The following is a 23,876-nucleotide window of genomic DNA, read 5'->3' as shown; positions in this document are numbered from 1 at the left end:
GTTCCTCTTCAAGCATTGTCCATTCCAGTTATTTTTTCTAGATCTTTCTATAGATATTAAGCATATGGACAATGAATAACTAAATGAGTAATTGTTTCCACATTCCTCATGTTGGGTCCTTGTCTTCCTCTTTTATGTAAGCCTTCCCATGTTGGAACCTTATCTATGATTGTGAGCCATAGGAAGATTCTTGTTTCTTAGGTGACTTTATTTTTTGTATTTTATTCCACCATCACATATCTTCTTTACCAAAAATATCCATTAAATATATATAACCTGAATTTATAGTGTACATATGTGTAACATTATTTTTAGACCACATCATGGAATCCTTTGAATCCTTCCATTCTCCACCCAAATTGATAGATTATGTTGATTCACAACCCCACTGCCAAACATTTGTAGCAATATCATACACAATTTGATGTAAAGTAAAAAATAATTACTTTTTTCTCATGAAAAATGGTCTATTAGGTTAGGACCTAGAATAATTTATCCACTATATCTCGTAATTGGATTTAAGCCAATCCTTACATTCTTATCATTGACATTTTTCCTTGTAAAGGAGTTTCCAATGATAGGAAAGGTTAGTGCCATTGCTTTCTAGTGATTTGAAACATCCTTAATACTTTTCTAAGGAGTCCTTATCTAGTCCAATAAATAGCTAGGGGCTACATACTTATTGAATCTTCACTCCTTGCTTTTCCAAAGATCTTCTTATCCAATAAGGCTCCCAGACATAAACTTTGAAAAACTCGGATATAGCACCAACAATGACCAAAAACAATAATACAATTGATGCTTGTATAACATTGAAATCCATCTAATGTTTGGTCCTGACAGATTGGACTCCATTACAAAACAAATCTGAACTTATCGACCAGACCTAACTGGAAACTGATAGAGCACAAGGAGAATCGGTTTCTATAATAAGCATGCAGGAATGAGCTGGAAACTATCTCAACTAGTACATGAGAGCATCACACACATATTTTCATATTTATAAAGGAGTAGGAAGGGAAGGATGGGTACATCCTGTAGTTACATAGGAAGGGGAGGGGAACATTCTATAGTTACATAGGTGTAGATTCCCACCAGTAAGGTCAGACGAGTCCTAGAACATAGGTATACAAGAAGTGCATCTTTGGCCTTTGTTGTGTATCAGTTATTATTTATAGCATTAATGGATGGTTATTGATTGATGTAAAACAGAGGATGGGAAGGTCCTGCCAATTCTCTTGACAAAACAAAATCAACTGGAGTGGTAGAATTTTGTTTTAAAGGGTGAGGCAGAAATCAATACTTGAAAGGTAGAACTTGAGAATAACAAGCTATATGATCTAGATCTAGAGAGATGATATAATGTGTAAAAAAAATAATGGTATTGACAAGCCTTCCTTGAAAATTAGCTCTAACTATTAGACCACTACCCAAATTTCAGTTATCTGCAATAGAAATAGTGAATCTAGCTTTATTTTTGTGAGTAGTGACTTTGGCAATTGTCCTGTTATTTTCCTATGAATGATTTCGATTTTCAAAATCCGACTAGTTTGTTGTTAAACTAATTAAACCTTTGATGACAAACATATAGTTTTCAATGCTCGTTTCTAAATCAATTTTCTTGAGAAAATTTGTCTTTTACTTTAGGTATTGTAGATTGCTACAATTTGACATATGTTATGATATCATTGCCTAGATAAATAGACAGAAGTGTTGTACAACATAGTCTTCTTTAAATTTAAAGAAGAAAAAAAATTCCAAACACAAAGTTTATTAATTAAGAACATCTTTTAGACTTATTAGCTAAGTTATGATTATATTTCTATGGGGGGATTCATGTATGTTGATATTGTGTTGTCTCTTAGGTTTTTGTCGGGTAACAATGGTTAATAAGGAATGTGCTCTTGAGTAGTAGGAACACATCTTATTCTACTATCGAGAGGGATCTACATGATTTCGGGGATGGCACAAAAAACGTAGATGCCAGTGGAATCTCCAAAGTCCGTGTTGAATGAATTTAATACTAGTGATGATTTTGATTCCTTTTCATATAAAAAATGTCACAAGTGAAATTCAAATAAAAAGAATTAAATCAAGAATGAAGGTGAAGCTATTGCTCTTTACCCAAGTGAAATCACTGGAACACCTCAACAGGATAAGGTGTTTAAGTCTAGTAATATGTCCTCTCCTATAATATATATGCAGAGTTTTCTTATGTCTCCATGTTTCTCAATTGAAAAAATTTGTGTTGTAAAATGAATTTTATCTTCAATTTCACTAGTAGTTGGCAAAAGTACTACAAAAAATTATTCCATTAGTGAGAAAAGGGCCTCGACAGAATCAGATTTAGGTATTTATAAAACACATATAGATGATAAAACACCAACACACACAAAGAAATTGATGACTAATGGAGATAATGGCATGCCAAAGTATTCAAAGAAACTTAAACATTAGGGGATAAAAGAAAGCAAAGGAAAAATGATTCTCTCAATCTGCTAAATTCAAATATGATATATTCACAAGGTATCTCTGGTTCTATTAATAATGTATTGAGTAATATGCTTAATTGTCATTGTGCCTATCTTATGTAGTATGTTGAACCTAATCTTAAGGGTTTCAAAACTCGAGTGAAAGAAAGCACTCCACGCAAATGAAAGAAAAAGAATTTTCCAACCAAGGAGCATGTTGTGGGTAAATGGGAAAATCGGGTTATGGGGATTAAGATCCCTACAACAAGGGCAAAAGGTGGTCCTAAACCTAGAGACGACACAATTGTTGGCTCATTTGAGCATTCTGGTTCATCCACACTAAGGAGCAATTAAAATGTTTACCCTAGATGTTGATCCATATGAATTTGAACTAAAAATTAAACAAAAACACCAATATACATGCAGGACAAGTGAATCAAGACTAAACAACAAATTAGATTTGTCATCTTTTTCTTCTCCAACACACTAAGAAAGGTACCATCAACTCCATGTTTTATGGATTTTATAGTTCAAACTTATGAAATCTATTCACTGGATTTTGCTGCAAAAGAGGTTGTTAAACACTGCAAAATATAGATGTCTAGACATGGAAGGTAGTGATGGAGTGTGTTATTGAAAAAAAAAATTACATTATTGTTGGTCATTTTTATTTGTGATTTAGTATCGACTCTTTTTCTTCATTAGAATTAAGTCCATTTTGTGTTGGTAGATAATTGAACACATTTTTTTCCAATGTTTTACGGTCTTAAAGTAAACTAATTATTGACTTATTGTTTGGTGTCTGTTACTGAAAAGAGATACTCTTACTGTGATAAGTTTCAAATTTTTTTATTTGTTGGTTGTTGTCATGTTTTGAGTGTGGACTTGTGAAATTCCAAATTGCATGTTGGTTTATGTGATATCTATCTATATATATATATATATATATATATATATATATATATATATATATATTATCCTATGTGGTTCACGGTTTCTGGAGATCTGTCTTACATTTGCATAGAAGTTTAGATATCATTCAAATATCTAAAATTTGTAAATTTTTATTTGAATTTTTACGTGATAAAGGAAACACAAAGGTCCCAATTATAAAAAAACACCCAACAACAACAACATTGACATTTTTCTTTCACTCAACCTATAACATATTGCATTTGTCTTCATCAATGTTCTTCTTCCATATGCTATCCACTTATGACATTTCCTTTGCAATATTCGGTGTATTGGCTAGTTATAGGTCATTTATAGGTTATAAATGTCTTCAGACTTTCACTTCTAATTACATATTGAGTCTCTTATATGTAACTATTTCTCATATAAAAATGTTGTGTCAATAAGTCGATATACGATATTATTATTCTATGGCGCTTAGTGGCTAGGACATTAGTTGTATAGTTAAGGCTTACAACCCTTCCCCATCCATATTTTCAGACAATGTGAAGCTCCATGTCAAGTAGAATTTTTAATAGGTGATCCTTGGGACCTCCCTAAATAGACAAAAATAAACAATGCTCTTTTGCGTAGTTTCCCTCTTATTTCTAGGGTGTTTATTCACCATTGCACAACTTAAGGAGGCATTTACCAAGGTTAGCCAAGAGGAAGTAGAAAATACCAACCTATCTTCGCAACAAATGGATACTTATTGGTTGGTTCAAAGTAGAAAATAAGTTAGGGTAGACCATTTGAGGTGATCCCCTTATTAGCACCATTCCCTCAGTACACCAATTAGAATAGAAAATCCCCCCACCATGTTTCCAAACTTGCATCTATATGTTGAACATGGACTCACATATTTATGTTTCACTTTTTCATTTTCATTCCATTTCAATAGGTACGCATTTTAATAGGTAGGATAGGTGATCGTTTTCCACTGAATTTATGTCATAAGCAACAGTAAAAGTAAGTGCCTGATGCCTAGTCATAACTTATGTAACCATTAGGTAGGGACCACTACTTCAATGATTCTTTACTTATTTAGTAAAATATTGACGAGACTTTAATATATTGAAAGTTGTATAATTTACAATTTATGAAGTTTCAAGGTCTAATTTTTAAAAGTATAATTCTTTAAAAGGTGTTAGCTCAATGGAAGAGCATGTGCTTTACAAGTAGGAGGTTGGTGGTTCAATTCCATCATTCCTTAATATCCATATAAAGTAATGCAATGAATTTTTTGTGATGGAGGCTCTTTTGACCATTGCCAATGAGCTTATGGTGACATTTTTCGACCTTCACCAAAATATGAAATGATGGTAGTCAACAAACGCTACCATATATATGCATCAATAATGACAAACATAAAAGGTATGTAACATAAAATCATTGTTGTTGATATGAAATGGTGGCGATCGTTGTCTGTCATTATATTCATTATTCGTGACGGACCTTGAATGTCACCACAACAACTATAGTTTCAGCAATGCGACTTTTAGTGACGGTCAACAAATGTCACCATATATATTCACCAATAGTGACAACCATGAAAGATCCATCACAATAAATTGCTGTTGTTCATATGAAATGGTGACAGTCACTATCTGTCATTATAATCAATATCTGTGATGCACCTTGAATGTCACCATAACACTTATACTTTTGGCGACGTCATCTTTGGTGATGTTCAATTTTTTGGTGACTGAGGCTATGGTCTGTGACCATTGCTTATATGAAATGGTTACAGTCATTATCCGTCATTACAAATCATTATGAGTGACAAACCTTGAATTCCACTAGAACACCTATACTTTTGGTGACACCACTTTTGGCGTCGTTCAATTTTTAGTGACGAGGACTCTTTTTACCATCACCAATGAGCTTAGGGCGACATTTTTTGCCCCTCACCAATGTTATTTTTTCTTCTAGTGAGTTTAGGGGATGATAATTTTCAAACCTAATGGGTAGGTTAGTATATGGTGAACAAAAGTTAGAAGCAAATATTAAATGATCTCAGTGTTATTGATAAGGAAATGTAGGTCCTCTAATAGAGGACAAGAAGAGTAGAATAGATATTGTGACACATATTCCTAATACAAAGATTCTAAGAACAATCACAAACATAGAAGAAATACAATTAGGGATTGACAAAGCAATAGAGGAAATTCACTCCCAGCATGTATGAGAGAAGATAAAGAAAATAATACTAGAACTTATGTAACTCGGAAAACTAGCAATATTTAAAAATAAAATAATAAGAAAGATGCACCTCAAATGAAAGAAACAAATGAAGGAACTATATAGTACAATCTAAGATATTCAAAATAAAGCTCATGGAAAGAAAAACATGGAAAAAACAATGATAAGTACAATATAAGACTTAGAATATGGAATTTTCAAGGCATCAAAGTTAAATAGTAATCTACCAAGTTCAAGCTAGAGAGATATAAGTAGAAATTTTTTAGCTAAGGAGATTGGACAAAAAGCAAAAAAAAATATGACATTATAAGAACAATTAGAGTTGACAGAATGGAAAAAAATATAAATAATTCTAAGCGATGCAAAATTTTAAGAACCAAACCGTTAAAAAAAAGAAATATTTGATCAACTATTACTAGAATTGGAATCAACCTTGCTATAACAAAAATAATCATAATTTAAAGGATATTTAGATAGTTTAAAATGTTAATTATAATACAAAGTTGAAAATTTTATAAACAAGCCATTGGATAAATTATCAACCACATGAAAATCCAATATTAAGATAGACATAGTGAGAGATGACCTTCAAGGAAAATTTCCAATTGTAAAATTTTGTTGAAGGTAAAACGTTGAAGGTAGCATATCAAACAAAATTCCAAAATAAGTATCAAATGGGTACAAAGGCACTAGGATCAACCCTAATAAAATTCTTAATAATTTGACGTACAATAAATCAATGGTCCAATCCATATTCCCTATAGTTGTGAAGAGATATAACCAAACAAAACTACGAAACTAGGTGATCCAATGATCCATAAGTAACACAATAATAGAGACAATTCGACTAGGAACTAACATGATATCAATAATTCCATGGTTATATATTATTGGTGGCAGATATCCCAACCGTCACAAACCATTAGAAAATAACTCCATTTGGGTAAAGCAAGCTCAAGGGAAGGGCTTTTCTGGTTGTTACATTAACCGTCGAAGCCAATAAATAATTATATTTATCATTGAAACAAACTCATAGCAGGGGTAATAGCTATCATTATAATGATATGAATTTTGACCCATTGTTTAAATTTGCTTTGGGTATGACCACTGTGGAAAGACAATGATTTCAATTTGCTTTGGGTTTGAACTAATAAGAGATAGAATTTTTTCGATTGTAACATTGTTGTCAATGGATAGGATTCTTTCTTTTGCGCTAAATCGATGTTACGATGTTATCTAGCTATTTATTGGTATGCTATCGTTATGCTAATATTGGTTTTCAAGAAAATTGTATAATAACTATCTATACCGGCAACAAAATATTTATAATAATTTCCATAACTATGACTCTCTTTGGTACAAGTGTTCTCTTGTTTTTTCTTCAGTGAAAACTCTACTCACAAACTTCATTTTCTAAGCTTCCTTCGACCGCCTAAATATTTTACGTTGCTCATTAAATCATGAAGGCCCTAATGCTAGAAATCAATATTGGCATGACCTTTACCAACTCTATGCAAATTCTAGAGGCATTGATCACTTCTTCACCTTAAGGTGTAGTTTTCACCTTTAATAGTACCTTCATCTTCCCAACATCATCTAGCCAACTGTTTCTCACAATCTTTTAAAATTTGGTTTATGACAAAGTTATAAAATGTGCGAATGTTTTGAGTGGAATCTTCATTTATCATTGAAATATATTGTGGAAATATTATGAAAAATATAGCACATTAAAATAAAATAGTGAATAAAAAGAAGCTCTAAAGGAATTAGAAATGGGGAAATAGAATAAATTAATAAGGGGAATTGGCACAGAGTTATGAAAAACAATTAAATTATTTAGTACAAAATAATTTAATTTAAGTTAATTATGTCAGGTTTATTTTGGAATAGAATTTTATTTTAATTATTAAGAATTATAATGAGAGGTGTATTTTCTAGAGTAATAAAAGGTTTTTTCAAATATTGATATGTATTTCTTTATATAGAGAGAGGGATATAATAAGAAAATAAAATGTTTTCTAAATAAAAAATAATGTTGATCATAATAATTAAAAAAATAATATAAATATTTTTCTTTTTTCAATTAAAATAATTAAAAAAATAAAAAATCACTTTGTTCTATTGGTTATTGATATTACAACATAAAATAAAGAAGTTGTGGTAAAATAATTCAACCACTCGAAGCCACAAATAAAATATTTTGATGTCTATGTTAAGTAATATAATTTTAAATCAAACCTTACAGAGAGATGAAATAATTAAAAGTAAAAAATATATTATATTTTTACTCTCTAATATGAAGAAAGTGTGTAATACTTTTTAAAATCTTTTAGTATAGTACTTAAATAAATTATCTAACTGTACATATTAATTAATCTATTTTAATCATCTTCATATAGGGAAAAAATTATTTTAATGTTAACCCAAATTAGAAAGTTTTAATAGAAAAGAAATGCGTAAATCATTTTAATTGAATAAAACATGAACCTATGTAAAATATTTCATTTTCAACTATGTATATATTATATGTAATTAAAGAAGAAAACTATCCCTTTTGAGTTATATATATATATATATATATATATATATATATATATATATATATATTCACCTTAATCATATCTTTAAGAAGTGTTACTAGTGATCAAAGTTGTAGACATTTTTCAAATTTTTCACTCTCATGGAGTTTTACACCTCAAGAGATTTAATCCTAGTAAACACATGGGAAATGTGATTAAGATGAATTTATACTAGTTATTGGATGGATTCTATAAACTTAACCTCCAAAGAATATTTTAGGATATTCTTAGTGGCATACAAAAGTCAAAGGCTAACATTTATTTCCATAGTAGTTATACATTTTTTTCCTTTATAATTAAATTCACTAATTACAAAAAAATGTCACATGAACAAGTGAAATATGAAATAAGTTATGGTTGTTTTGGGCATGTGGTATTGATAAGCCATGGTATTGGCCCATGTTACTGTAACAAGCCTAGTTACACATTAAGAATATTCATGATAAAATAGGGTTGAATCTCCATGGTTAGTGATATATATATATATATATATATATATATATATATATATATATATATATATATATATATATATATATATATATATATGTTTGTGTGTGTGCGTGTGCTCACTAGGCATGTGTTTAACTTATATATTAATTATTTTTATCGTTAATAATAATAATAATAATTTTAAATAACTTTAAGAATATCCATGATAATTGGGGTTGAATCTCCATGGCTAAGAAATATGCTTTTCTATATCTATCTATATATATATATATATATATATATATATATATATATATATATATATATATATATATATTCTTTGTATCATTAATAATTATAATAATTTTAGATAAACTTATAATTTAGTTCATTTATAACTATATACATCTATCTTAACCACATATCTACCAAGAGACGAGATGCATTAAATCTGATTATATGCAAGCGTTTTTAGAATGGAAGAAAAAGTACTTACAATTCAAGAGATTCAATCCTTTTAGTGCTGGATAAATGTGTGATTAAGTAATCTATATTGGTTTTTTTGTCTCTCACTATAGAGACCATATGTAATATTTTATTGTTGAAATTGTCTTCTTGAATAATTTACTATTATTGTAATTTTATATTAAAAATTGAATGAATTACATGTTTTTGTCTTACTTACAAGTAACAAAATTATTTTTCCTTTGTTTAATTTTCTCTTCTGAGGGTTGAATCATATATATACACAAATAATGTAAATATAGGTCTAGTCTAACTTATATGACAAAACAGACTTTGACTCTTGAATTTACCATAATCGAGATATACAATTTCAACCAAGAATGTTATTTTTTGTTGTTTAAAATACATTTTTGAATGCTTAAATGGATTAAACACAAAAACCCCAGAGAACTTGAATTATACATATTAAATACTTTAAACTCAAGCTTTTAAAAATATCTACCTTATTTTGATTAAAATTAATGAGAAACAAAGTCATGAAAAAGTCATTTTGTATATATAGACATGTTTTTATCAAATTGTAATTACTTTATTTATGTAAAGTTATATGAAATCATATTATTTTAACATGGGCATCGATACAATTCATTTATTACTCAAAAAGTGAAAATGAAATATTAATGAACCAAGTGAGCACAATGAGAATGTGGTTACTAATGTTTTATGATGCTTTAATATGTATAATCATTTATGTATTTATTATACCGGACAATGTCTTTTCATTTAAATTATTTTTCTAAGGGACAGGTGTCAACACCAAGTTGAACATGAAAGGAATTTGGGCTCATACTAGATTGTAGAATGATTCTTTTAATTTTAGCAGTAGAATATGATGAAATTTTTTGATGATTATTATAAATTGATGCCTATATGAATTTACCATACATTTGATTTTTATATGGCTATGCTAGCATTTTTTTTTTTTTTCTGAATCAGGCTATTCTATTATAGTACAAAAAGTCAAAAAATTACATCAGTGTTACAACAGGGCCATGGCCCTGTAACTCCTACCGAAAGATTGACAGTTTGCCCAAATTTATACATACCCAAAATTGAACAGGTACAAAAATTGGATGCTGAGCATGAACATCCTGTGACGGACTAACATAACGACACATGACATTACTTGATCAAGGACTGATAAACATATGGATCCTTATAGCCAACACATAGATTTTGAAATCCAGACTGAAACCGAACACATACAGATAACAAGGTACGAAAACAGAGTGTAGCTTTCCTTTCCAGGCTGCTGAGAGCGAACTGATTGGTTGAATTAATCATCATCTGTGGTATAGGGCTCTTCCTCCACCTTGCCCCTAAATTGTTGGGAGTCATCCAAGTGAGAGAGAGGGACCACCGAGCTGGTATGGATCCTCTGAGCCGGTTCGCTTGGGCCCCCAAGGGCAGCTTGAGTAGCTGGGGAGGAACTTTCCCTAGTAGGGTGTTGCAGATCAATTGTGGGCACAGTCCCTTGAGCCGGTGGAGGGTTTCCTTGAGTTGCTTCAGCTTGACCTCTGAGATTGCCACAATGCTCGACAGAAACAAATATGATGAATGTGGAGTTTGCCAGTGTGCAAGGTATTCTATACCTGACTGTGGGATGCTCTGCATGTCTGCATTCTGGTATATCTCCGCTCCCAGGCACACTGCCACATCCCGTTGCTCTACCATGGAAGCAATGCTGGTCAGATGTTACCTCGATAGAGGAAGAAGGAGAAATTGTGGTCCTCTGAGCTGAAGCCCGACCCCGAGAGCCTCCTCGTTGGCTGCTCATTCTGAGGCGCTCCCTCTGCATTGCTAAGTTTGCCACAAAGCAAGAATGTCCCTGCGCAATCCCCCACCTCACCAGAGAATGCTCCAATGCTGCAGCGAAGTGCCCAGAAGCTTCGAATGAATGCAAAAATGTGACAAAGGTTCCCGGCATATGAAGCGCCATCGTACAGATTTGCAGGAGGACAATAAAGGCAGACAAGACTGGTAATAACACCCGCGGAGGATCACCTGCATTCGCCCATATGAAACAAGCTGCAAGGTACTGCATGGCACGTCCGGGCTGACACATGCCCATGTGACGCACCACCTGTGGGCTGCGCTGCATATTAAACACCCGCATCCGGGAGGGAGAGATATTTTTGCACCAAAGAGATGCAGTCCTTTTTGAGTTGGTCATCATCTACCATGTCCAGTGAACCTGAGAAGTATGGTATTTGCTGAGATACGCCCTGGTTAGCCATTCTGTCTGCTACCTGGTTTGTTGTTCTTCTTACATGCTGGAAGGTTATGCTTTGGGGATTTTTTAGCTTTTCCTCCAGTGATTCCATTCTACTGAGCAATCTCCAACTTGATGCGATCTTGACTGCGGTAGCCCCTACCTGTAATCTTTTAGCAGCGGCTATGAGAATGAAAGAGTCTCCTTCAACCTCAAGAGGGAAGAAGTGCTTTTGTTCTGCTATGCAAATCCCTTCCCAGAGTCCTTCCAATTCTGCTGCATTGTTGGTGTCTTTGCCAATTGATCCATAGTATATATGCAATAATGCTCCTGTGTGGCTTCTGAAGATTCCTCCAAATCCGGCAGGCCCAGGATTACCTTTGGCCGCCCCGTCAAAATTCAGCTTGTATGAGTTGGTAGCGGGTGGGGACCAGGATAACGGGGAGGTGGAGCTGATTGAGGGACGGGTGATGACCTTTGCTAAGGAGGAAAGGTCTAGATTCCATTCTTTCAATATATTGCGCTCCTGCTGAGATTCTGGCATGTCTGTATCATACCACGTCCTGATGGCTAAGGTTTCCTGAATGTTTTTTTTGAAGATAAGCCACAGAGCGTCTATTGACCGGTAGGTATTATTAAAGATTCTGTAGTTTCGCTCCTTCCAGAGAATCCAATACAAAAATCCTAGAATAAGACTCCACAGAGAGTTGAGAAGCTGGCTTTTGAATGGGTTCTTAGTCCAATTCCTGATAGTTTCTGTTACATCCTCCATCCTTGCGTCCGATCTCATGTTGCATTTTTCAACCTTCTCCCAAAGTTGCTTAGCTAGCTGACATGTTTCCATTAAATGACTGATGGTCTCAGAGTTGAGATTGCAATTTGGGCATCTTGATGGCCCAATGAATCCCCGTTTTATCAAGTTGTCCCAGGTAAGTATGTGCCTTTTACTTAGAAGCCATAAGAAAGTTGAAATCTTGGGCCATAGACCTGGTAGCCAAACTTTTCCCCATATTTGATCCTTGTCTGCCTGGATGTCTGAATAGCGTAGTTGATGAGCTTCTTTAGTGGTAAATGTTCCTTTGGGTGTATGACCCCATCTTAGTCTGTCCTGCTGGTTGGAGTAGCGAATTCTTTTGTATGTGAGTTCCTGATCGATGTCAGAATGCGTTTCTCCCTGCCAGTCCATCTGCCAGAGGCTAGCTGGTTTCCAGATTTGGAAGTCATGATGCGTGGATTGTTGCCAGAATTGGTGGACACGGGTGAGGTTCGCCTGTTGCATATGAATTTGCCAAAGAGGCTTTTGAAATAAAGTTTCTAGTTTAGGGAGTTGCTGCCACGAATCCTCCCAGAACCTTGTTGTTGTGCTTGAGTGAATTTCCCAGAAGTTGTGCTCTTGAATGAAATTGTTGTGAAGCTTTGCAGTGTTCCAGATGGGTGATCCTTGGGTTGTGGAGTTGATTCTTATGAGATCGTTCCATTGACTTCCCGGGGCATATTTTGCTTGCCATAATCTGGCCCATGGTGAATGAGGTTTGGAGATCCAGTTCCACCACATTCGTGCTCCCATTGTATTGTTGCTTTGGAGAGGATCCCTTAATCCTAGCCCTCCTTCTGATTTGATTTTACAGACTTCTTTCCAGTTAACAAGAGCCCATTTTCTATTCAGTCCAGAGGAGCCCCATAGGAAGTTGCGCTGAAGGTTACGTATGGCTTTATGGACCCCTTTTGGAGCTGCCATGATGGAAAAAAGATACAATGGCATTGCTTGTAAGACCGATTTGATTAAGACGAGTCTGCCTTCCATATTTAGAGCACGGAAAGTCCATGATGAAAGCTTTGATTCTAATTTATCAAGGAGAGACCGCCAAGAAGCATGTTTGATGGCAGAGTCAGATAGGGGAGCCCCAAGGTATTTGGAAGGTAGATGGGATATGGTGAACCCCAGAATTCTGGCAATATTCCTTTGCATAGTGGGGGGGGGTGTTGAAGAAGAAGAGTTGAGATTTCGAGGCGTTTATGGTTGTGCCATAGGTGTCTAAGAAGAGGGAGAGTAAAGATTTGAAGACATCAGCTTCTTGCGAGAAAGGATGGCCGAATAACATGGTGTCATCAACAAACTGCTGATGAGACTGAGGATTGAGACCATGGATGGAGATACCTTTTAGAGCTTGGGAGGAAACAGCGGATTTGAGAAGCCTGCTGAGCCCTTCTGCCATTATAACAAAGAGAAAAGGTGAAAGTGGATCCCCCTGCCTAATGCCACGAGAGGGACGAAAAGGAGATGAGGGTGAACCATTCAGCAGGACAGAGAAGCTGGGAGAGGAGATAAGGTTCATGATCCATCTAGTCCAAGTTGCGCTAAAACCAAAAGCCAAAAGCATTTTGTGAATGTACTTCCAACTGAGTTTATCAGAGGCTTTAGAGAGATCTAGTTTTAGAATCATACCTGGCTTTTTGAGAAGCTTTAATGAGTGAATTACCTCATTTGATAGAATTATTCCATCCATGATCTGCCGACCTTCTACATATCTCGTCTGTTCTGGAGAGATGAGTAGTGGAAGAAGTGGTTTAATCTTGTTCGCTATGACCTTTGAGATAAGCTTGTAGATAACATTGCATAACGCTATTGGTCTATATTTTTCCGGCCTGTTTGGTTCTTCTCCTTTGGGAACCAATGCTATGAAGGTGGAATTAAGGGCAGGGAGGATCCAGTGCATGATTCTGGATTCCTCCACTAGTTCCCAAACCTCAGCTTTAATGAGCTCCCAAAATTCATGAAAGAAATTGGCTGTAAAGTCATCAGGCCCAGGAGCCTTGCAATCTTTAAGTTGAGCCATGGATTCTTCGACTTCCTTTAGAGACGTGGGCTGAAGCAGTTTATTATTGTGATCCTCCGTTATGATTCAAGGAATGTGTTGCGTGATGGTTCTGATTGCTTCATCCCTATTACCTGTGGGCTCCTTGAGAATATCCCTAAAATATCCTGTGAATTCCTTCTCCATATCCTCATGTGCTTCGACTCTTTCCCCTTGTTGATTGTTTATGAATGTAATGTTATTGTGCATTCGCCTTTGGATTGTGGTTTTACGGAAGAATTTTGTATTCTTCTCCTCCTCTTTTAGCCAGTTGATTCAGGATTTTTGACGCCAGAGAGTTTCTTCTTGTTTCCTGCGCTCTTCAATTTGATTCCAAAGGATCTGCTCCTATTGTGTTTGTTCATCTGTTCTGCCTTCTAGAATGAAAGTTCGTTGAAGTGCTTTCATTTGTTGTTCCAGTCTTTCGCGATTCTCCTGTATGTTACCAAAATGTGTGCGATTCTAGACTTTGAGGACTTGTTTTAAGTTTTTCAGCTTTTGTTGGAATTGATACATCTTTGCTCCCTCTGGCGGAATTTAAGATTTCCATGCCTCGTTTACCACTGTCTTGAAATTGGTATTTGTGAGCCAGAAGGCTTCGAATCGGAAAGGTCTATTGCAACAAGTGCCTGGCCTGGACCATTGTAGCAAAATTGGCCAATGATCGGATCCTCCTTGGGGAATGATGGAGGCGTTGAAATCCCCTCCCAAATGGATTGCATTGTTCGAGATGAAGAACCTATCGAGCCTTGAGGCTATGTGGTGAATGCCTCGACGCTTATTTGTCCAAGTAAAAATTCCATTGGAGGTTGGAATATCCATGAGTTGATTGTTCTGTATGAATTCTCTGAGGCCAGTGCTATCACTGTCGAGCCTGATTCTACCTCCTTTTTTCTCCTCCATAGATTTTATGATGTTGAAGTCTCTGCCACCAATCCAGAGGGGAAATTGCCTATTTTCATTGAGGATGGAGATTGTCTCCAGAAGATCAAGTTTTTGCTGAATTGTCTGCGGAAAATACACATTTGTGAGATGCCCATGGATATTGGTGCCGATGAGGTGGAAGGAAGCTTGGATAAGATGAAGGGTGGCATGGAAATCATATAATGAAATAGTCTGCAGGTTCCACAGAATGGAAAGTCTGCCTGAGGCTCCAGAGGCATCTACTGAAATAGAGCTGCTACTTGCCCAAATCTTGTTTCGAATTCTTTCAATAGCTGCGTTGCTGCTTTTTGTCTCTTGAAGAAAAACTATGGATGGTTTTTCTTGTTGAATCAGGTTTTTGATCATTCGATGTTTTGAGGGGTTGTTGAGTCCTCTCACATTCCAGGAAATGAGCTTCATGTAAACTGAGGTTTGGGTTTATAGAACTTTGTCAACTTAGGGAATCGCCCCGATTCCACAAGTATTTCACCTACTATTATGGTCCTCTAGAGGTCTGTCTTTCGTCCCCTTTTCTTGGTTTCTTTGAGCGCCTTTTTTCCGTCCCAGGGGCTTCCTCCTTGTATGCCAAGACTTTTATTGTGCTACACTTTGGTCAGGACTCCTTCAAGTCTGTCTATTTGCCAGGGGGGAATTGAGTTGTATTCTTTTTGTTTGCATGCCGTTTCAAGTTTGAAGATGTCAAGACCATCTAAGCTGATATCCACCTGATCTTCCTCCATGATGATAGGGGAGCTCTGGTCTTCCTCATCTGCGTCTTCCTTTAGACTGAGAGCTAGAGCGGCATCTAGATCCATGGCTGAGGCTTGTTGTTTATTATCTAGCATAGATTTCCCCTGGGAAGAGGGGAAAAGACTATGATCTGAAACCAATTTTGCATTATCCGAAGGAGGGTTAGGAATGTGGTGAGAAGAGGCAGGATCCGAGGACTACATGGGGGCTGAGGTGTTGTGGGAGGATGAAGGCATAAAAAACTTCTCCAAGGGGTCAGAGCTGGGTTGGTCCTGCGGATCTTGAGAAGCAAGCACAGTAAATCTGTTCTGGGAATCTGCTTTGATGGCATTATTAGAGACAACCTGGCTTTTCTTGGCATGCCTGCGGCGGGTGGGAATTTTGGTGAAACCTTCCAAGTCTTTATTATTGTCATTAGATGAAGCTTTATACTGCGAGTTCAGAGGACAGTCTCGGAAGAGGTGGGCATGCTCATGACATTTGCGACAGCGAAAGGGGATGTGCTCATAATCTAAAGGCTGTGTCCATTCAAAGTCATCGTGAAAGAGACTTACCGAATCAGCTAAGGCCTTGGTTAGGTGCATCTGAACGCAGATCCTGGCATACGAGGTGTATTTGCGGGTTTTTGTTTCTGCCGCAACTTTGATGAAGGTCCCAAGTTTGTTGCCGATATCTGCCAGCGTTTCTTCTTTCCAGTATTCCACTAGGAGGGAATACATTCTTATCCATACAGGAGCCCAGCTGAAGTCTTCTTTATCAGGGTTAAATCTTGGTTTCCACTCCGTGAGATAACGTCCTGAAGAGTTAAAGAAGTATGGGCCGCCTTCGAATATCCGCGCTTTGTCCTCCACACAATGGAAGATGGCCGTGAAAAAGCCTTTCGGTCCAAGCTGCAGGGTAACTTGTCATTTGGGCTTCCATTTTGAGGTTATCCAGCCCTGTAATGCCTTTTCAGTAGTCCAGAATCCAAGAAACTTTCCTATTAGCACATGATCCTGCATGTATTGGATCTCACCGTTGATGTGGTGGCTTGACAGATCGACCTTGATACGTTCTGCAACCTTCGGGATGCAGGTGGCCGAGGTCGCCTTTGGCTGTGACGACGAAGCGTTATTGTGCGCCTCTTTTTCTGTGTTTACCTCATCAGTCTGGGCTGTGGGTTTCTCTTTTCCATCCGTCCTTTGTCCTCCCTGCTCAGCTTCAGGGACTGCGCCAGAAGGGGTCAGAGGCGTCCTATGCTGTTCCTTGTCAGAGTTTGGAGTGTCCAATGGAGGGGAGGCGGAGCTCTCCCCTCCTGCAGTCTTTGCCATTGCAGGCTTCCAGAAGGAGTCCGGCGGCGTCGAGAGCTTAAGCCGTCAGAGGCGGCCTGTGATTAGGGTTCTTAAGCGATTTGCAGGCGGGATGGTCATATCGAGAGCCGAAGCATTCTAATTTTCACCCCATAGAAATGAACCATTAATTGACCGGCTATGCTAGTATTACATAAATATAGATTATGGATTATATGGAATAAATTAATGAATAATTAATTATTTTTATCATTAATAATAATGATTTTAAATAAAGTTATTATTTAGTTAGTTTATATATATTTTTTTAAATTTTAGAACTTTGAGATATATAATGAACGATTTTGAAGATTATTATAGATTAATTCCTATCAGAATTACCATCCATTCACTTCCCATCAGTTGGGGAGATTCTTTCGAAAAGGATGTCAAATATATGCGATCTAGGTAGGTTATACGAATTACAAGGATAAGATAACCACCTTGGAGAATGTATATATTATTCAAGAATTTGTTCATGTATTTTCAGAAGAAATACCGAGGCTACCGCCTAAGAGAAACATTGATTTCACCATAGAGTTAATTCCAGGTGCAACTCTGGTATCAAGGACACCATATCGAATGAGCATACCTGAATTAACAGAACTGAAGATGTAGCTACAAGAACTTCTGGATAAGGGATATATATACCCAAGTGTGTCACCTTGGGGAGCCCCTGTACTTTTTGTATGGAAAAATGATGGTACATTGAGGTTGTGCATTGATTATAGATAGTTGAATAAGATGACCACTAAGAACAAATACCCAAATACCAAGGATTGACGACCTATTTGATCAAGTTAGAGGAGTAAAGATATTTTCAAAAATTGATTTAAGGTCCAGATATCATCAAATATGATTAAAGAAGAGGATATTAGTAAGATGACATTCTAGAGTCGTTATGGACACTATGAATTCGTAGTGTTACCCTTTGGTCTTACCAATGTTGTTGCCATGTTTATGAGCCTAATGAATGGTATTTTCCATCCATATTTGGACAAATTTGTTCTAATTTTTATTGACGACATACTCATATACTCTAAGAACTTAGAGGAACATGAAAGACATTTGAGGATTGTACTACAAACGTTATGGGATAATCAATTATATGCTAAATATAGAAAGTGTGATTTTTACAAAGATCAGATCCAATACCTGGGACATATTATATTAGCAGAAGGAATAGAAGTGGATCCTGAAAAGATCAAAACCATCATGGAATGGCATATTCACAAAAATGTTGCTGATATTTGTTCCTTCATGGGGTTAGCAGGATATTATCATCTATTTATTGAAGGTTTCTGTAGAACCAATTATCCAATTACCTCTCTGCAAAAGAAGGGAAAGGCGTTCAAGTGGACCCCAGAATGTCAACAAAGTTTTGAGCGTTTGAAGCAATTACTGACCTCAGCCCCTGTTTTAAAAGTGGCAGATCCAGAAAAGGAATTTACTGTATGTAATGATGCTTGCAAGGAAGGGGTCAGAGGGGTGCTGATGCAGGATGGAAAAGTCATAGCTTACGAATCCCAAGAACTAAAGGACCATGAGCACCAATATTCTTCTTATGATTTGGAATTGACTGCAGTGATTCATGCTTTAAAAGTGTGGCGACATTATTTTCTAGGTAAGATTTTTTTTTTATTGACTGATCACAATAATTTAACGAATTTCTTTAGCCAACCTCATCTGAATGCTCATCAAGCTAGATGGAATGCATTTTTAAGTGAGTTTGACTTTGATATTAAAAACCTTAAAGTCAAGGAGAACCTAGTAGTTGATGCACTAAGTAGGAGGTTATATTGTATTTATGAAATGAGTTATAGTCAAGAAGAATTAAAATTTCTAGAGAAGATTGAAGAAGTTGCCCATGATGACTTTGAGTACAAGTTTTTATGGCAGCAAGCCAGTCAAGCACAGAAGTTGGGAAAACATTCTGATTACGGTATAAATAGTGAGGGATTACTAACCTTCAAATGTAGGATATATGTTCCTGATCCAATTAACGTTAAGAAATCTATGCTGAATGAGTTCCATAAGAGCCCATATGCTGCTCACGCTAGTTATCAAAAATTGTTTTTTGTAATAAAAAATGATTTCTTTTGGCCAAGAATGAGGAGGGACATCAACGAGTATTTGGAAAAATGTTTGGAATGTCAATAAGTTAAGGTTGAACATCAGCATCTTGTTGGGTTGCTTCATTCCCTCCCCATTCCAGAATGGAAGTGGGATACCATTACATTGGCTTTTATCACAGGGTTGTCTAGATCTAAGAAATTGAATGACTCCATCATGGTATTGGTGGATAAATTAAGTAAAACATCTCATTTTATACCAGTCAAATTCACATATAAAACAATTTAAATTGATGATATTTTTATGAAAGAGATATTTCAATTACTTGGTATATCAAGAGTAGTGATCTCAGGCCCAGATGTGAAATTTACCTCTATCTTTTGGAAAGCCTTGTTCACAGGACTGGGGACTCATATCCAGTTTAGCACCGCATATCGTCCTCAAACTAATGGACATAATGAACAGGTGAACCAAGTGCTAGAGGACATGTTAAGAATGTACGGAATGCAATAACCAACTAAGTGGGAGGAATATCTCCACTTAGTTGAGTTTTCCTACAACAACGACTACCATGAATCTTTAGGAATGAGTCCCTTTGAAGTATTATACGAAAGGAAATGTCGGGTACCTAATAACTCAAATAATCTAGAAGATAAACTGTTATTGGGACTATACATGCTCGTTGAGATGGAGCAGGTGATCAAGAAAGTACAATAGAACCTAAAGGCTACCCAAGATAGGAAAAAGACTTATGTAGACAAGAAAAGGACATATCGAGAGTTTTAGATGGGAGATCACACCTATTTATGATTAAATCCAAAAATAATCACATTGTAGTGGGGTGGATTTTCTAAGCTATCACCAAAATTTTATGGACCTTTCCAGATTTTGGAAAGAATTAGATTGGTGGCATATAGCCTAGCGCTATAAGATCACATCAGAATACACGATGTGTTTCACGTGTCACTATTAAATAAATATGTTTATGACCCTAAACATGTAATTAGTTGGCAAGATATGTAGGTACTACAAAATTAAACCACTTGAAATTAATGTATGTGAATAATACTAATAATGGTACTATAAACTTTTGGGTATAGGTCGAATTAGACGGAGAACTATTGGTATAAACTCTGGGCATTCTAGATTAGAGAGAAACAACGTTACGGAGGAGAGCTATCATCCAGGTTAAACCAAAATGGAAGCACACAGTCCAGATGAACCTACCTCAGAAGATAAAGAGTTCATGTGGCAAGCATACCCAGAGTTGATTAAAAAGTTTGAATCAAACATTGAGGATGATGTTTTGCTTGAGGGGGGAAGATGTGACACCCATAGATTTCAAGAATTTACATTACAATTTTAATCATGTTTTTACATTTTTTTTACAAACTTAGAACTACTTATTGGTCTAAGTAAAAGACCAATGAAATACGGTAATTCAAACATGATTCAAGAAGAAATGGTTTATGGGAAAAAAAAAATCAATATTTATATGGAATTAAATATAGGAAAACCTCACCAGATACTTTTGTTAGTTAGAACTCCTCCTCTTTGGGAAGAGGCAGTTCCAAGAGGGTAGTTCGTATTTTCTGGGGAAAAGGAGTAGAGGGCCTAAGGACTGACGCAAGAGAGAGACTGATAAAGGAAAAATTACTACAGGATGTTGTGCAGGTGGATGGGATATTGTAATCTGCTGAGGGGTTCTTGAGCAGGACACAGGCCAGTGGAACCCTCGAGAGATCTTGGTAAGTTGAAACCCCAAACTGGATCGACAGTCTTGAGGTTTGGAGGCTGGAAAACTTACACTTGACACCTATACTAACTAGATGAGGGGAATATTGGGGGAGATTCAACGTTATTGCCAGCCTCACGGTTGGGAGTAGAGACTTCCTAGTTCTAGTTGGTATAACAATGTTTTTTTTCATTGCAGTGTGGTTGTTAAGTTTTATTCTTTTACCTTTTTAAAAAGAATTGTAACTGAGATTGAGTAACTGAAGCAAAAGGAATTATTTGTTATTTTTGTTTAAAAGATGCAGTAGAAACAATAAGCCCTTGCACAGGAAATATTTGTGTTGTATTATTTCACTGTAGTAGTTATACTGAGTCTTGACTTATATAAAAGAAGAATTGGAAAAATAAAATAGAAAAGCCCATCCTCATTTCTTACTATTACCGAACAATTTACTAATGTGCAATAGAAGAGAATAAATGGTTTTTTTCCATTTCTCATTATTAAAGAAAACCCATTTCTCGTGCAATATCGGGCAAACATTTTCTTATACATTCTAATGAGATAGTCTATACCTGAGAAAAGAAAGAAAAATTGCACATAAATGAAAATAAGAAATGCTACAATATTGTCTATTTGTGGGAAATATAATAAAAACCCTTCCATGGAAAAAGGATGGGGTTGTCAGAATAGTAATAGAATATTTCTAGAAAATATTGAGATAAACAAATAGATATTCCCTTTGGTAGCACCTTGCAGTGAGCATGATTATTGCTACAACTCTTTACACAGCTCAATATAACAATAGTTGATATCGGATAGGGAAAAAATTAGAGGAAATTATAAAGAATAAGAAACAATTGTATATATAAATACAGTGGTTTCCAGTAATCGCAACAGAGACTACTCTTCTAAGACCAAATGATAAAATAAATTAAAGACACAGTCGAGGCCTCTGAAGCACAGCAAGATGAGACACAAGAAGGAAATGTACACTTTACATCTAAATTACGGAGACTGTTCGATAATAGTTTTGTAACTTAACAGTCTTGAAAGAGGTTGACATTACAAGAATATTTAATCAAAAATTCATTAGATCTAGAGAAGTAACATGCGGTCTATGCTCTAAGAGCATTTCATAAATCACTCTTAATACATTCGATGTAATTTAATGTAACATTCTCAAACACTTAAAACCTTTGAATGGAGATTCAAGACCTTGTAACCCTAATTTTTCCATTCAGAAAAACTACAATCAACTTGAGATGGAATTATAGCATAAAAGTCTTGATGCTGTTGAACCTAGAAAAGGTAGTAATCGTAATTCCTTGGTTGTCAGGAGGGGTAGGATTAAAAACCTGCAAAGAAGTGTACAACCCAAGTCAGAACGGTTAAGAGTTGAATCCATAGCCAAGGGAATCATGGAAGAGGGAAAACCTAATATTAAAGGCAAAGAAAAACAACTCATTAAAACCTGCACAGGTATATAGTGTAAGCCATTTTATGTTTAATTAGGACAAGAGATTGAATCAAAGAACAAAGGGGATTTACCTAGGATGATGGTGTTGTATTGAAAAATCTTTAGGAAAACCACAAGCTTACTAAAATTATGCCTCAATTTACCTATGAGGAGACCGTCGTGGTTCAGCCAGCTGCTGGGGAGTGTTGTCATTGATGGAGGTAGTGAAGATCCTGCAGGATTAAGGCCAATTAGCCACAGTGTTTCTGAAAATGATAAGAACCAAAAGGAGAAGAATAAGATGCAGAAAAATAGGAAAACTCATATATAAGAATTATCGTCACTACATGGCAAACGAAGGAACATCCACAAAACATATTGTTCTCAGAAGGAAAACCCAAAAGATGTTATCGACAACTTGGAGGATGCACATTGTTCATGGATAGAGGAAAAATTACAGAGTTGGATCTCAGGCAAGGGTAAGAACAATGAATGTCATTTCGAGGGACACGGTAAGAAACAATTGTCTAACAAAAAGTGAAGGAGCTTCCATCCATGGTCAAAGTCATTACAAGTGGATGGAGGATGTGGCTCCAATGCCTCGAGATCAACATTCCAACTCCACGTACATAAAGCTTTCACAAAGGCATAATCATTGTACACCTGTATTTATTTAGTGATTGGATGCGACCTAAGGATTAAATAAGCTGGAATTAAATTTTTGTTGAAATAAATAGATAAAAACTCATTGTTTTCCCTAGATCTGTACCCATAAGATGTTATCACAATGTGGAATATTTAATTAACATGTTGACTTAATCATAAGTTTTCTTTTATGGTTTGTTCCTCTAGGGAATAGTGTAGGTACATGTTACAACATGACAGGACAAAACATTAAAACATCTCTTATATATTGGGCTATAGAGTTCCTCAAGTGCACTAAGGATTAAAAAAGTTTCATTGTAAAATAAGAATTAAAATTTGAAATAATAATTAGAAACTAAATTAAATTAAGAAAAAACAATAATATAAGAAATATAGCTACTAAAGGATTATTCACATAAAAGACATAAAAAAAGGGAGATAATGATATAGTGTTTGTAAGTATGACATCAATTAATTTCATTTCTATCCTTTTAAATTTTTATGGATTATTTAATGATTCAAGAGTTTTCAAAGGAAACATTGTTAATACTCATTATTATTGCTAAAAAATGGATCACCTAACCCATAATGTTAGGATTACAAAAAAATAAGATCATACTATGAGTTTCGCATTTTGAAACCAATTTTTACACTATTATCTCATGAAAATAGCTTAGTGAGACATATATCAAATTTATTTTCATAACATAAACCCCCAAGAAATTTGGTAGATATTTT

General features: G+C 35.5%; 1 protein-coding gene across 1 annotated transcript; it reads right to left on the bottom strand.

Moving 5' to 3' along the window:
* Positions 1-14,764: 14,764 nt before the first annotated feature.
* On the bottom strand, positions 14,765-15,571 carry LOC149235323 (uncharacterized). Its single transcript, XM_089368515.1, has one exon. It carries the CDS (start codon positions 15,569-15,571, stop codon positions 14,765-14,767), a length of 807 nt encoding a protein of 268 aa, XP_089224641.1.
* Positions 15,572-23,876: the final 8,305 nt, after the last annotated feature.

The sequence above is a fragment of the Pinus tabuliformis genome, chromosome 8, assembly GCF_031772625.1.
Source record: "Pinus tabuliformis cultivar Carrire ecotype Pingquan chromosome 8, CPIR1, whole genome shotgun sequence".
NCBI classification, from domain to species: Eukaryota; Viridiplantae; Streptophyta; class Pinopsida; order Pinales; family Pinaceae; genus Pinus; species Pinus tabuliformis.
Note: the sequence above shows the minus strand (reverse complement) of the source record. Positions and strands in the feature narration are given on the sequence as shown.

Excerpts from the sequence above, each read along its gene's own strand:
- LOC149235323 (XM_089368515.1), bottom strand. The coding sequence starts at position 15,571 with ATGAAGCTCATTTCCTGGAATGTGAGAGGACTCAACAACCCCTCAAAA.